The sequence below is a fragment of the Hyla sarda genome, chromosome 5 (genome assembly GCF_029499605.1).
Source record: "Hyla sarda isolate aHylSar1 chromosome 5, aHylSar1.hap1, whole genome shotgun sequence".
Lineage (NCBI taxonomy): Eukaryota > Metazoa > Chordata > Amphibia > Anura > Hylidae > Hyla > Hyla sarda.
The window spans coordinates 175270609-175287019 of NC_079193.1; the positions used below are offsets into that span (position 1 = coordinate 175270609).

At 45.2% G+C, this 16411-nt stretch overlaps 1 protein-coding gene and 1 long non-coding RNA gene across 3 annotated transcripts in view; one reads left to right on the forward strand and one right to left on the reverse strand.

Annotated features, from left to right (window-relative positions):
* The window catches only part of FRRS1L (ferric chelate reductase 1 like), a 37657-nt gene extending 21771 nt beyond the window's left edge, over positions 1-15886 (forward strand). For both annotated transcript variants that reach the window (XM_056520803.1, XM_056520802.1), the window contains exon 6: positions 9237-15886. In XM_056520803.1, the coding sequence (XP_056376778.1) occupies positions 9237-9409 (173 nt within the window). In that variant the 3' untranslated portion in view covers positions 9410-15886. The remainder of the gene's footprint in view (positions 1-9236) is intronic.
* LOC130273648 (uncharacterized) overlaps positions 1-16411 on the reverse strand; it is a 56368-nt gene that overhangs the window by 12564 nt on the left and 27393 nt on the right. The gene's annotated exons all lie outside the window — the stretch shown is intronic.

Below are 16411 nucleotides of genomic sequence, written 5' to 3' on the forward strand. Positions count from 1 at the left end.
GCAGGGTTGCGGACCATGCCGCCCGCTCCCCTGCTTAATAAGCTATATGTGAAAAGCATTCTAGCAGCAGCATCGGCCACCCGATGCTGCTGATAGAAATACTTTTCATACATAGCGCTGCAGCGGCATGTGTATATAGAAGCGCTGTGGGGGGGGGCAGATAACGCTATATATCTGCCCCCCCAGTGCTTCTATATACATATACCCCTGCCGCCATATGAATGAAAAGGATTTCTATAAGCAGCTTGCCGCCCGCTCCCCTGCTTAATAACTTCGGATCGCATCGGGTCTCAGAAGTGAAACCTGGTGCGATCAATCCCTCAGCCCCTGCACTACAACCCCCATCATGGAACAGACTCTGTTCCATGATGGGGGTAGTAGTACAAACACTAATGTAGCCTCCCCAGCTATCTGCAGACTCCCACAGCCAGGGAATTACTACTCCCATCATGGAAAGAAGTTTGTTCCATGATGGGAGTAGTAGTAGTCCCGGCTGTGGGAGTCTGTAGGCAGAAGTGTTCAGCCATACATGAGGGATGACGGGTCTTAACGGATGAATATTTATTCAGCCGTTAGCACCCGTTATTTCATCTGTTATAATATGTCCGTTTTTACACAGAAAATGGACGTTTAATAACGGATGAATGCTCATAGTGTGAAAGCAGCCTAAGACCAATAAGCATATTGTCATGTATTGAACAGGTACATAATACTACCGCTTTTGGGTGTATTCACACGTACAGTATCCTGCACAGATTTGAAGCTGTGTTCAGTCATTTAGTTCACATTGAACAAGCGGTGCAAAAGAGAAGAGCAATCAACGTTTCACACTTCACATGCTTCTTCTAGCCGGAAGAAGCACGTGAAGTGTGAAACCTTCGTTGCTCTTTTTTGCACTGCTTGTTCACCCACTGGGGGGAATATTCAAAGACTTGTCTTATTAGGGCTCTTTCTTTTTTTGCAGTGTTAACTGTGCCTCATTTTTAGAAGTGTGTTTGGTCTTGTGAAAATTTGGGGCAAATAGCACATCATTTAATGGCAGGTATACTTGGTATTAACTGTAACACTTTTGTGCACCAGAAAGTTATGCTAAACCTTTGAAAATAGGGTGTTTGTAGCACAAAAAAACTAGCCACGCCCCTTACTGAGTGAGTACCACTGACGCAGGCACTTAAGATGCTTGATCCATTCATAGCACCGGATTATTCAGCCAGGAGTTACAAATGCAGAAGCACCAGCTTTCTTTTTACTTTTTTTTCACTTATGAAGTATTGGTGAATATGGTGGAAGATTAGACAGAGGAGAGAGTGGTTAGACAACATTATATTTATGACAGATTTATCTTGCTGCATTGACTCTTATTCTGCTTGCTGTTGAATTGTCCATAATGAAATATTTTTGCAAAGCATAATACTGTAAAAATATTTATAGTGTTGCAGTGGATAGGTTCATGAAATACCTATGTACCATAGGCTCTATTCTTCCTCCCACCCTAGTTTCTGCATTAGTGACCCTGTTGCCTCCCACCTTGTTCAGTCTTATTTTCTGGCTGTCACTACTAACTAGACTGTGTACCCTTTCTCTTACATTTTTTTTTAAATACGTTTTATTGAAAAGTAAGGTGCATTCAGCCCGCAGGCCCAATAAAGTAACAACAAGTTAGTACACAGTACGGTAAGCAAAAGGCACCTGAACAATAGTACAATCTGACAGAATGTAAACGACAGAGGTAATTATCCTAGAATACAGTATAATAAACACTAAGTAGATAACCTTGAACCGGGAAAACTCGGAACACTCAAGAGACAAATCTCTGGAGCACCATCATGGAGCATACCCTGGACAAAAATATGAACCACCGTAGTAGAGAAGAGAAGTAAGAGAATGAAAAGAGAGAAATAGAGAGGGGGGGGGGAGAAGAGAGATGAGATAAAGCAGACCCATGCATGAGGAGGAAACATAGAAGACCAACCAACAGGACACAGAAAAGAGAGAAGACGAAAAGCACACCGAGCAATCACACACGGTCCCCAGGAACCAGGGATGGAGGCCCACGAGGAGACATAGAATATGAGCATTGCGTGGATGGGGAGGAGCACCACTCGCACACACTGAGAGAAATTTACCCGGGCATTTCCGATTCTTATATACCAGATGGGAAAAGGGTATCACAGCATTCACCAGAGCTCTCCACTGAGATAAAGTAGGAGGGCTGGGGTCCATCCACTTGAGTGCAATAGCTTTCCTAGCCATAAATAATGTTTCCCTCAAGAAGATGCGGACATAATGATTCCACACTTCCTCGTCCAAAACACCAAAGAGACAAATTAAGGGGTCAGCAGATAAGGGACATATTGGGGATGTGAGATTCCCAATGCTGGACCGCCGGCAACTGGGATCCGGAAATCTTGGCCTGAATAAGGTGCGTGTACAGGATGGACACCAGCCCCCTAGGACCCTGTGAGTGCAACACACCTATTAGAGGGAAAGCTGATATTGGGGCACTACCCACAGGGAATTGAGCATTGAGTGCATGGCGTAACTGCAGGTACCTGAAAAAACAGTGCCTAGGCAAAGGATAAGTGGATTGTAACTGATCAAAGGAGCACAGTACATTATCACGGTACACATGTTCCAAAGCAACAATCCCCAGTTCCCTCCAAAAGGACGGGTCCAGAGAATCAGTAACGTGCGGTAGATAGGGGTTGTCCCACATCGGGAGGTCCGATGGCACACCAGTATAACCGTAAAGCACCATGGCAGCTAGCCAAACCTTGATCCCTAGTTTATGGAGGGGCAGATATGCACGCCCACCAAGGGTGGGACTTTCCAATAGGAGTCTCGGGGTCAAGGATGGGACAAAACTAGTAAAGATTGCTCCGGACCCGTTCCAACATCCTCTCCTACCCACTGCCTGAGATAACGCAACTGGCCCGCCAAATAGTAGAGGTAAAAATTGGGCAGCGACATACCCGCCGCCAATTTAGGGCGCTGCAAAGTAGAAAGTCGGATTTTGTGTCTATTAGGGCCCCAAATAAAAGGGGACAGGAGGGAGTGAAGGGAGTCAAAGAAATATTTAGGAACTGGCCCAGAAGCGTGTTCTAACATATACAGGCATTTGGGCAGGATAATAAGTTTAATAAGGTTAACGCGCCCAGTAACAGATAGCGGCAGCGTAGCCCAGACTCTAAATTTGGATTTAACATATGGGATCAATGAGAGGATGTTAGACGAAAGGTCACGAGCAGGGTCTCTGTGGATGAAGATCCCCAAGTACTTAAACTCTGTGACCACCGGAAGGCCACACAAAAGGGGGGCCAATCTTTATTTAAAAGGGGCATAACAGCGGACTTAGACCAGTTAATAGAAAGTCCACAGTAAAATCCGAACCTATCCATCAAGGCCATAGCATATGGTAGCATCGATATCGGGTCCGAGAGAAAGAGCACCATATCGTCTGCGTACAGACCTATGCGTTCCTCCCTATCCCCCACTGACATACCACGGAAGCCAGAGTCCTGGCGGATACGCAGTGCAAGGGGCTCCACCGCCACCGCAAACAGGAGCGGGGACAGAGGGCACCCCTGACGCGTACCCCTGTCTAAGGGAAACGGGCGAGAGCAAGTACCGTTAACCAGGACCTGAGCCCGCGGACACCGGTAGAGGAGAGAAACCCACTTCCGGAAGGCAGGACCAAAACCGAACCTAGAGAGCACTTCTTGCAAGTACCCCCACTCCACTGAGTCAAATGCCTTGGCGGCATCCAACGACGCTAAGGCCCAGTCTCCTCCCAGAGCACCTCCCACCTGGACGGCAGTTTGAACTCTACGAATATTGTCCGACGTGGACTTGCCTGGCATGAAACCAGTCTGGTCTGGATGTATGATGGACAAGACCACCCGATTCAACCGATTAGCTAAAACTTTTGTGAGAATTTTATAATCCAAATTTAGCAATGAAATAGGCCGATAGGAGCCACTCTCTAAAGGATCCTCATCAGGCTTCAAGAGGACAACTATGGTCGCCTCATACATAGAGTCAGGTAAAACAGCGTCCGTAAACGCCTTGTTAAACATGGCCAGCAGGGGGGGAAGGAGAATCATCGAGTACCGAAGGTAAACCTCCAAGGGGAGGCCATCCGGCCCCGGAGATTTGCCCTTAGTCATATCAGCCACTGTGTCCTGCACTTCCAATAGCGTGAGAGGGGCGTCCAACATATCCCTATCGCTATCAGATAAAACAGGGAATTCAATGCCGTCCAGGTAAGAAGCTAGCTCTGCATCATCATATTGAACCTGTGAAGAATAGAGGTTAGCATAAAAAGCAGAAAAACATTGCGCCATTTCCTCCACTCTCAGCAACACGGACCCATCCGGGGCTTTGATTCTAAGGACCTGGGCAGCGGAAGAATTCTGCCGTACTATGTGGGCTAACAGTTTACTGGACTGATTGCCGTGTTCGAAGTAGAATTGCTTAGTAAAAAATAATTTCCTACTGGCCTTCTCGTGAAGATGCAGCATATATTGCCGTCCCTCGCGTAGCCAAGCCACCTTATTAACCTCGGATGGGTCCGCCACATATCTGGCCTCCAGAGTGGCGCAGGAACTGGCCAGTTCCTCCTCCTGCCTAGATGCAGACTTCTTAATAAAATAAATCGTGGAACGCGGGCATCCCCACAGGTACACCTTCATAGTTTTCCACACCAGCACAGGAGAACCTCCAGGAACATTGGCTTGAAGGAACACCTGAAGCTGGTCCGGGACACGGCCATTGGGGCCAATCTGGTCCAGCCAGAAAGGGTGGATTTTCCATCTATGCGGTGTACCAGAATCGGCCATGCGGATGTCCAGCAGTAATGGAGAATGGTCAGATATAGCACGCGGTTCATACGAAACCACCAAAACCTGAGACATAAGAAGTGAGTTGCCATAGGCAAGGTCGATTCTGGACAGCGCATTTCGGCCCAGGGTATGACATGAGAATTGTCTAACATGAGGATGACGGACCCTAAAAATATCCACCCATCCAACTTCGTCCACCAACATGGAAAGAGGAGTGATCTCACTTCCCAATGGAACCCCTCTGGTACTATGACGATTCAGCGCCAAATCTGGCACCATATTAAAATCGCCCATACATAGTACACGTGCAGAAGGGTATCCAGCAGCGAAAGCGACAGCACTATGCAACACCTCCATAGAAGCCGGCGGGGGATTATATATAAACAGTAACACATAAGGTACATTATTAATGTAGGCATAAACAAAAATATAACGACCCTGCGAGTCCCTACGTACTGTAACAGGATCCCACTTCACTGACCTGGCAATCAAAAGTGAGACACCCCTAGAAAAAGACGTATGAAAGGAGTGGTGAGACCATTGTACCCAGGGTTTTGTAAACTGGGGGTGAGATGAGTCTCCTGTAATGCTATCACATGGGGGCGGAACTTCCTAATATGGGCAAAAACCATTGTGCGTTTACGTGGGGCACGAGCCCCCCGTATATTCCACGACATTACTATAAGATCCGCCATGGCAAAAGAGGGTGTACACAATAGCCAAGCAGGGGACACAAAGATACAGCACAAACATCAATCATCCACAGCAACAGATCAAACATGCATGGGTCCAAGAAAACAGGAAGAGCACCAAGGTGGTAAGAGGCGAAAACAATACAAGGTATACTCCACAGATAATGCACAATCTGGAAAGGGCAGCCCCCCCTCCCCAAACCCGGGGGACAAACACAAAACAAAACAATGAAAGCAAACATATCCACATCAGAGTAAGCATTAATAGAGCAACAGCTTCATCTAGTGGGGAGAGCCTGCTCAAACATGGGAGAAATGAGAACCTCTGAAATATACGCAGTGCAGTAGCACAAGGAAGAGAGGAGGGACAGGAGGGCCAGGCGGAGACATGGGGGAATAAAAGAAAGAAAAAAAAGGGGGGGGAACAGGGGATACAAAAGCACAGGAGGAGAAGATGTGAGGAAGAGGAAACAATGGCCGGGGAGGGGGGGAAAGGGGGGGTGGGGAGGGAAAAAGAAGGGGGGGGGGGAGGAAGAAAGGAGAGAAGGGAAAGGACAGAGTACCAGAGACGCAGAAGAAAGGGAGAGGAGACTAAGGGAAGACTCCACGGGAGAGGGAAAGAACCAAGGGAAGCAGAAAGGGACAGGTGAGATTAAACTGGAGACAGAGCAATATCAGGAGGGGTACAAAATATATCACAGAGTGAAGAAAAACAACTGTAAATAAGTAGCCCAGGCCACCCCGCCAGCAGGGCGTCCAACAAGACCTCCACCCCACAGCTGACCAGGAAGGACTCAGCAGGGGACAAGGCATCAGTAGGGGTCAGAGCAGGCATGAGTCCTGGCCGAGGCCCGCACCAAAGGACAGGTAGGGGCGGAGGGGAGGGAAGTTGGGGGGCCCAGGCACGGGGAGTCCAGCAGGAAGGGGGGACTGGAGGGGAGACTTGGCAGTCCCATCAGGACCATACATAGCCCGCGTGGGGGGGGGGAGGGGGGGGAGGGAAAGCAGGTCATGGGACAGGCGGGAAAGGGGGGGGGACATGATCCAAGTGGGGGTATCAGCAAGGGGACACAGTATCTTGAGCACAGCAGGGGCACCAGGGTGGGCAAGGAAGGGAGAGGCCCCGGCACGGGGAGTCCAGCAGGAAGTGGGGACTGGAGGGGAGACTTGACAGTCCCATCAGGACCATACATAATCCGCGTGGACGTCCAGCGACAGTCCCGTGAGGGCAAACTCGGAAAGTCCAGGGGTGACGGTGACCGGGGGGGGGGGAGGAAGGTAGGGGAAGCAGGTCACGGGACAGGCCGGAAAGGGGGGGACATGGTCCAAGTAGGGGTATCATCAAGGGAACACAGTACCTTGATCACAGCAGGGGCACCAGGGTGGGCAAGGAAGAGAGAGGAGGGACACAACCCGGTACACCACGGCAGTCCCCCACAGCAGGCAGGCCATGCATCCAGGGTCCTCCGGGAGAAGCAGAATCACCGCCGTCTGCTCAGCCAGTCGTCAACATCTTTAGGGGGTGGCAAAGAAAATCGCCCGGTCCCCATCCACAACCCGAAGTCGGGCAGGGTACGCCATGGAGTACGGCACCCCCCTCTCATGCAACCGTGCCTTGACTGAAGTGAAAGAGGCCCTCTTGCGCTGGAGGTCAGAGGAGAAGTCCGGGAAGATGGACACCTTAGCATTCTGGATCGTTATTTCCGGCAGCCGCCGGGCAGAGCGGAGAATAAGGTCCCGGCCATTGCAGTTAAGGAACCTCGCTAGTAGCGGGCGAGGAGGGGCACCAGGTGCAGGCGGCTTCGACGGCACACGATGCGCCCTCTCCACAGCGTAGGCAGTCGAGAAGGGAGCATCCGGCAAGAGCTCCCTTATCCAGGATTCCACAAAGGCCCCCGGAATCTGGCCCTCCACTCGCTCCGGGAGGCCAATCACCCGGATATTGTTCCGGCGCAGCCGGTTCTCAAGATCGTCGTTCTTCTGGCGGGCCGACTCCAGCTGCTCCTGCACCGCTCGCAGGGAGGAAGGTAAGGGCTGTACCGTGTCCTCTAACGTGGAGATGCGAGTCTCCGTCTCCCCCACTCGATCCCGGAGATTCTGCAGGTCCTGCCGGAGGACCAACATCCACCCTGACCTCCATCTTGCCCGTAAGGGAGGTCCGGCATGACTGGATCGCCAGCTGGAGGATATCGCTCACCTCCTGAAGGGTCAGCTCAGGGGTAGCAGAGTCCTCCTCTCTTAATAGGCCCTCTCGCTCCTCCGAAATCCTCCGCCTGACCATGCGGCCCTGCCCGCCAACGCCATCTTGCTTCACCGCGCGGGCATAATCCCGCAGCTTCTCCACCGCAGATTTATCCTTGTTTTTAACAGGATCCAGTTTAGGAGCCATCGTTCTGGTCCTGAGTCGGGTTAGTGGGGTCAGAGACTCCAGGATTCAGTTCAGGATAGGTAAAATGCAGGCTCTAGGCGGGAGCACCTACAGTGTGCGACCGCTCATCTCAACCGCCAGGCCACGCCCCCCCTGCTTTCTCTTACTTTTGGTATCTTTTCCTGATCTTTCAAATAATCCATTACTAAAATTATCTCTTGACCTATGTTGCTGACCACCAACCCTTCCCTAATCTCTTTTATTTTGAAATTTATGAAACTTTTGGTCTACACAATTTTATTCTTGACCCTTTACAAGTAGATTTCTTAATTCGGAACTGTAATTTGCCAAAACTTTTTATATATTGTAGATAATATCATAATATGTATATTTTTAATATATATTGGTTGAAAAATGTGTATATTTTTTGGTAAAAAAATGCTGTCCCTGCAGCTATTGCCTGTGTGTCTCTGTGCAGAGACAAAATACAGGAAGTGTGGGCAGACAAGCACTGAAGACAAACAGGGCTCTGTGAAATGCCTTCGGCTCACACAGCAGGCTGATTGACAAGCCAGGAGCCTGCACAGAGCCCTTCTTGTCCTGCCCTCACTTCCTGTATTTTGTCCCAGATGAGACAGACAGGCAATAGCTGCGGAAGCAAGACAGCATTTTGTCACTCAAAAATATACACATTTTTTAACCAATGTATATTACAAGTACACATCTATTGATATTATCTACATTATATTAAAAGGTTTGGCAAATGACAGTGCTCATTTAAGTATCAAATAATCTTTTGATGGCTAAATGCTTCAACAGCTCCTCTTTGTAGATTCTCATGGTTCTCTCTACAGGCTTTGATACTGTTGCCCGCCAACTATACTATAATGACCTTAAGGACACCGCTCTCTTGTCAGTGCGCACCACTGTTCCATTTATTCTCTATGGGAGCCACTGAATGCTGTACTCAGTTGTCGTAGACACCTCGTGTAGAGAATAAATGGAGTGGCTGTTACGCACTTACGACAATGGCTCCTGTCTAGTGGGACACTCAAGTCCCTGTTCTTTAGATTACAGGGGGCCCCTGCAATCAGATAGCTATCCCCTTTTTAAGTACTTTATTTCTGGCAAGATATTTGTAAAAAACAAACATACTTCCTTCTAGATTGTAAGCTTTTATTAAGCCGGACCCTTCACCACTTGTTTAAATTGTTACTCTGTGATTTAGTTTGTACATGTACCCATTATGTTGTACTTCAGAATATGTTGGCGCTATATAAAAAAATCTGATTATTATTATTACTAATATTAAAAAATATTTCTATAATTTTCCAGGCTCAATAACGCGGCATGATATTGACTCGCCACCGGTTTCAGAGAATGTAGTCAGCATTTACCGATATGAAGATATTTTCATGCCTTCGGCAGCCTACCAGACCTTCTCCTCTCCTTTTTGCCTTCTTCTGATTGTTGCATTAACCTTCTATCTGCTAATGGGAACCCCATAAGGCTGCAATTGTTAACCTTTCGATCTGACAGAGAATATATGAAGATTTTGTGCTCTCTCATGCTTGACATTTTATGTCACTTTCTGCTGGAACAACAGGCAATATGTTATATGTTAATCTAGCAGATTTTGCAGAATCGGATGGTATTGGAGAAACTAATTTGGTGGTTATTAATCACGTTCCAAGAATAATGTAATTGTTTAAAAGCTTAAAATGGTATTAATATTGTGTTTAATTTGCAGTATCTGTCATATACAGGGTTTCTTACAGTATTCTTGTGGCAGCTATGGAAGGATTTACAAAAGGATGTTTAAATTTTGCATATCTCTTAGATTACCAAACCACAATACCTTTATATAGTAGCTGGTTTCTCAGCATAAAATATATTATGTACTATAAAGAATTAAATGATCTATATTACAAATAATGCACTGTTAACTATTAGCTAACATATGATAGTTTTTAAAAGCCAATATAGTTTATTTTTATGATAGAATTTTTGTTGTCCATCATACCAGAAACAGGAAGCCGTTTCTCTAAATGCATCTACCTAATTCATTTATGAGTTAGGCTGTGTTCACATCTGTGTTTTATGGGAAGAATAATGCTTCATTCAGCACAATTTTATGATGCACATGTACCCAGCCACCTGCATGATGTAAAAAAAAAAAAAACATAATTCATCAAACTAGGCCACTTCCTTCCATTGCTGTATAATCCAAATCTGATTCTCGCCTACCCGTTGTAGATGCCTTCAGTGGTGGACTATGTATTGTCACCTATTACAGCAAGAAGTCAAATTTTTCTGTGGGATCAGATAGTGTTCACTCCCCTTGTGCATTAGTGAGCCTAGAAAGCCCCATGAACCTGTCACTTCTTCACTGGTGATCCTTCCTTGGAAAGCTTTTGTCAGGTACTAACCACTGCATACAAGGAGCACCCAATTAGATCTTTCAGTTTTGGAGATACTTTGACTAATATTTATCAAATCCTGTGCAAAGGAAAAGTTGCCCATAGCAACCAAATTGCTTCTTAAATTTTGCAGAGGCCTTGTTATAAATGAAAGAGGTGAGCTGATTGGTTGCTATGGGCAACTAGGCAACTTTTCCTCTGGACAGGTTTTGATAAATCTCCCCCTTTGTGTCTTGCCAACACAATCTGGACAAAAGTTGCCAAGATCAAAAATTCACTATTGAGCAGCACCTTTCTTGTGACTACATTAAAAACAGTATAAACATTGCACAGAAAACAATGGCATGCACATGGTAGATAACTAATATATTTCCAACTACTCCCTGTCCTTAGTCAAAGTAAATCTATTCATGTCTAACTACCTGGTACACATTACTACATACCAAACAAAGAACATTTTATCCCATATATAAAGCCTATTTAAATAATTTATTAAGAATACGATCCATTCTATGAAGGCCACCAAGGTGGCTTGTATCTAGCATTAGTATTCGGTAGCTTTTCTGTCTACAGTCATGGCCGTAAATGTTGGCACCCCTGAAATTTTTCAAGAAAATTAAGTATTTCTCACAGAAAATGATTGCAGTAACACATGTTTTGCTATACACATGTTTATTCCCTTTGTGTGTATTGGAACTAAACCAAAAAGGGAGGAAAAAAGCAAATTGGACATAATGTCACACCAAACTCCAAAAATGGTCTGAACAAAATTATTGGCACCCTTTTGCTCCTTTGGAAAAAATAACTGAAATCAGTCGCTTCCTATAACCATCAATAAGCTTCTTACACCTCTCAGAAGGCATGTTGGACCACTCTTCCTTTGCAAACTGCTTCAGGTCTCTCTTATTGGAAGGTGCCTTTTCCCAACAGCAATTTTATGTTCTCTCCACAGGTGTTCAATGGGATTTGGATCTAGCCTCATTTCTGGCCACTTCAGAACTCTCCAGCGCTTTGTTGCCATCCATTTCTGGGTGCTTTTTGACGTATATTGTCCTGCTGGAAAACCTAAGATCTCGGACGCAAACCCAGCTTTCTGACATTGGGCTGTACAGTGCGACCCAAAATCCATTGGTAATCCTCAGATTTCATGATGCCTTGCACCCATTCAAGGCACCCAGTGCCAGAGGCAGCAAAACAACCCCAAAACATCATTGAACCTCCACCATATTTCACTGTAGGTACTGTGTTCTTTTCTTTGTAGGCCTCATTTTTGGTAAACAGCAGAATGATGTGCTTTACCAGAAAGCTCTATCTTGGTCTCATCTGTCTACAAGATGTTTTCCCAGAAGAATTTTGGCTTACTCAAGTTCATTTTGGCAAAATGTAGTTTTGCTTTTTTATGTCTCTGTGTCAGCAGTGGGGACCTCCTGGGTCTCCTGCCATAGCGTTTCATTTCATTTAAATGTCGACGCATAGTTTGCACTGACACTGATGCTCCCTGAGGCTGCAGGACAGCTTGAATATCTTTGGAACTTGTTTGGGGCTGCTTATCCACCATTCGGACTATCCTGCGTTAACACCTTTCATCAATTTTTCTCTTCTGTCCACACCCAGGGAGATTAGCTACAGTGCCATGGGTTGCCAACTTCTTGATAATGTTGTGCACTGTGGACAAAGGCAAATCTAGATCTCTGGAGATGGACTTGCTTTGTGTGGCACACAGACACACAATGCAAAGATTAAGTGAACTTCTCTCCGTTTTATCTGCTTTCAGGTGTGATTTTTATATTGCCCACACCTGTTACATGCCCCAGGTGAGTTTAAAGGAGCATCACATGCTTGAAACAATCTTATTTTTCCACAATTTTGAAAGGGTGCCAATAGTTTTGTCCACCCATTTTTGGAGTTTGATGTGACATTATGTCCAATAGAGATGTCGCGATTTGTTCGCTGGCGAACAGTTCCCGGCGAACTTAGCATGTCCGCGTTCGCATCGCCGGGAGAACATATGTGAAGTTCGATTTGCCCCCTATACTTTAACATTGTGGTAAACTTTGACCCTGTGATTCAGCAGACACATTACAGCCAATCAGCAGCAGTCCTTCCCTTCCAGACCCTCCTACCTCCTGCACGGACGCCATTTTACCTTAATTCGGCATGCTGCAGGCTTAGAAAGTGGAGGGACAGAGAAGCTGCTCCTGCTGTAATAGGGAAAGCGATAGCTAGGTTGCTGCTAGGTGGTGTATTCAGGGTCCACTTTACTCCTAAAGCACTAGTCTAACATCTGTTTTAAGGACAGCACCCAAAAAAGCCCTTTTTAGGGCTCAAATATCAGTCCGTGTGTCTTGCAACAGCTGGAGGCACCCTGGTTGGGAGGGAACCGCTGGTTAAAAGGGGTACTCCAGTGTAAAACTTAAGTTCCTTCAAGCAACTAACTACAGTATTAAAAGGGATATAAGTTCAGTCCGTGTGTCTTGCAACAGCTGGAGGCACCCTGCTCGGGAGGGAACTGCTGGTTAAAAGGGATACTCCAGTGTAAAACTTAAGTTCCTTCAAGCAACTAACTACAGTATTAAAAGGGCTATAAGTTCAGTCCGTGTGTCTTGCAACAGCTGGAGGCACCATGGTTGGGAGGGAACCGCTGGTTAAAAGGGGTACTCCGGTGTAAAACTTAAGTTCCTTCAAGCAACTAACTACAGTATTAAAAGGGCTATAAGTTCAGTCCGTGTGTCTTGCAACTGCTGGGGGCACCCAGGTTGGGGACCTCTGCTTAAAAGGGGAACTCCGCTGGCAACCTTTTTTGCTCATTGTCACACTAGTGCAAATCACATTTGGTGTGACAGTTGTTCAAATAAAATTTTAAAAAAAACTTTTTTGGCTGTGAAATAAAACCAGTACTGCCTAAAGGGGGGCTCTAACTATGTGCTGCCTAACATGGGGGAATCTATGTGCTGCCTAAAGGGGGGGATCTAACTATGTGATGCCTAAAGGGGGATCTAACTATATTCTGCCTAAAGGGGGCTCTATGTGCTGCCTAAAAGGAGGCTCTACCTATGTGCTGCCTAAAGGGGGCTCTAACTATGTGCTGCCTAATATGGGGGAATCTATGTGCTGCCTAAAGGGGGGATCTAACTATGTGATGCCTAAAGGGGGGCTCTATGTGCTGCCTAAAGGGGGCTAAAGCACGTTATTCCAGATAATTTAGGAATAATAGATGATTTATGCCCTTTATGGATTAAAACCAGACTCTGCATCAACTATGTAATTTTCCATGGGAGTTTTTGCCATGGATCCCCCTCCAGCACGCCACAGTCCAGGTATTAGTCCCCTTGAAAAAACTTTTAAATCACTATTGTGGCCAGAAAGAGTCCCTGTGGGTTTTAAAATCCGCCTGCCCATTGAAGTCAATGGCGGTTCGCCAGTTCGCAAACATTTGCAGAAGTTCAAAAATGTTATGTTCGCGACATCACTAATGTCCAATTTGCTTTTTCTCCTCCCTTTTTTGGTTTAGTTCCAATACACACAAAGGGAATAAACATGTGTATAGCAAAACATGTGTTACAGCAATCCTGTGAGAAATTTCAGGGGTGCCAACATTTACGGCCATGACTGTACCTCATGAGTTGTACCGGTCATATACCTTGCAATACCACCCTTTTATACCTTTTTTTATACTCTTATTGTATTTTGCATGGTATTCAAAACAAAAAACTTTGAGGCATTGAAAGTAAAGCATCAGACTAGACAAACACTCTGATAACTACAAAAGTTACATACCGAAAAGTGGTTGTATTCCTCTAAAAAATATCTAAGACTAATGGTCACCAATTGAGTAAATCATTTCCTCTTCTAAATAAGTAAAAAGAGAAATGAGGATGAGTCTACTATAAACAACATACATATGTAGCTGGCACGGATTACACTCACTGAACAGTCAGGCACACGTGTCCCGTCATGATGTCTCTGCGGAGACTATTACAGCATCATTTTGTCATCTATGCTATACTTAGTGCTCTTCATCCGCTCAGCACTGCTCACTTGCTTAGAAGTAATGCTGCAACATCTCTTTAAGAAACCTATATAGTGCAGCATAGGCTATTATTAGAGAATAATGTATTATGCCTTCTGCCCACCTGTTGTAGCTGATGTGGCAGGAATGGGTTTTCAGGCATACAAATTTTTATTTTAGAACAGAAATTATTTATTTATGCTGCCTACATTTCCCATGAATCCTATGAACACGTAATCACCTGGGGATCTATCTATCGCAAGTTTTTGCTGCAATTTTCCATAATCATAGGAATAATTGCAATTTTCACAATTGCAGTAAATAGCCCCATTTTTGCCACGATTTTGGAAAAATCTAATGGAAAAACTGCAAAAATGCAACTATTAAATATATATTGTGATCCTATAGAGATAGCAGCAGTATAAAGATAGAAATGGTGGGGATAGGTCTGGAAGTTTCCGGGAAGTCAGCTAAACCCAGGAAATACCACTTTCCCTGACACATGAAAAACTGATTTTTCTGTAGGTTAGACTTGTGATTACATGACCCAGTTACAGAAATTAAATGCATGGTTGCAGTTGTGATGAAATGAAACAAATGGCACTGTGGGACTAGTGATGGAGAGTGTGCATTATATTGGCAAAAAAAAAATGGAGTGCTTATTCAATTTGCACCTTCTTTACGTTTACAGTTTACTGGGCAGTTCACTGCTTAAATCTCAACATCTTTAGAGGGTCTATTATTCATTTACCACCGCCGTATACTAAATCAGATTACTATTGTTTTGCAAAACAGACAACAGTTATTAAACGGTGATACTGGGGCAACTTTTACAATAATGTTAGGGTTCCACTGTTCTTTTCTCCAGTGCAAATTTCTGACTTGTCATGGGGGGGGGTTGGTGAAGCGCAAAGCTACATACCTATTTCCTGGCTATGTCTCGAAATCGGGTCTCAGCAAAGTGTACCCAACCAATCAAAACTTTTGACATGTCTGTGTTACAAGCCAAAGTTTTTTTTTTTTCTTTTTATGATAGTAACACTTTAACTATTGAGCAGCAGTTTAGAGGACTGCTTTAAGATCCATAAAGCAATTTCACACCTAGAAATAGAGTGTCACTATAAATAACCCTATATAGACTTTTTACCATGATCTTTGCCCCTGGTTCCCGGCTGAGAGTTTTGGCTAAAGAGCTGGTATGTACTTCCATTGTACAACATTTCATAAGAGAACAGTAAAGGGTAAGAATTAGTATTATTTATTAAAGATATATTTTCATACTAGATATTCATACTCAGTATTCATTCTCTGTTCACCATTCCACATAACACTGTCTATGGATACAACATGAAAAAAGCAGTACCACTGTTTATAGCTGTGGTGTTATTGTGCTTGGAGATCCAAATATTTAGCTTGTAAGAAGAGTGTCTGGAAAATTTCTAAAGAGAAAATGTTCAGGCTATGTACGATGAAGTCTACAATAATTTTTACAGAAGTATAAGGAATGTATATGTTTTTGATTCGTATAATAAAATATCCTCTGTTTTTAAAAAGTTTTTTTGAGGGGTATCTGGAATTATTTCAGTTTAAAAAGGGCATATTACCTTACTAGCCACATATATTCTACAACTTTCCTGACTCTTCACTATATACTGATACATGCATGGTTGAATGTAACACCTCAACGTGTGAGGACCTGCCGTGTCTCTCACCGGTTTGGCTTTGGGTCAAACTTGGGAGCGGAGTCAAATGTTAGTAGTATCACCCGCACTAAACCTGGCACACAGACTTGTAGTGCGGGTGATGCTGATTAAAACGGTACTCACATTGTCCAGATTCGGCTTGGGCGGAGCTCCGATCCAAGCTTGGGGCACGCTGACGTCATCTTCGCTGGGCGGCCGCTCCGCCCGACTCATCAATATTCATTACCCCCCTCACTGCTCCTTCGCCCGTGTTAGTGTACGGCGTACCCCTTGGCTTCACTGCTGCAGCCATCTTTGAAAGTAAGAAGCCGAGGGGAACGCCGCCTCTGGGAGTACACAGTAAGTGGCGCATGCGCCGTACTCTAACACGGGCGAAGT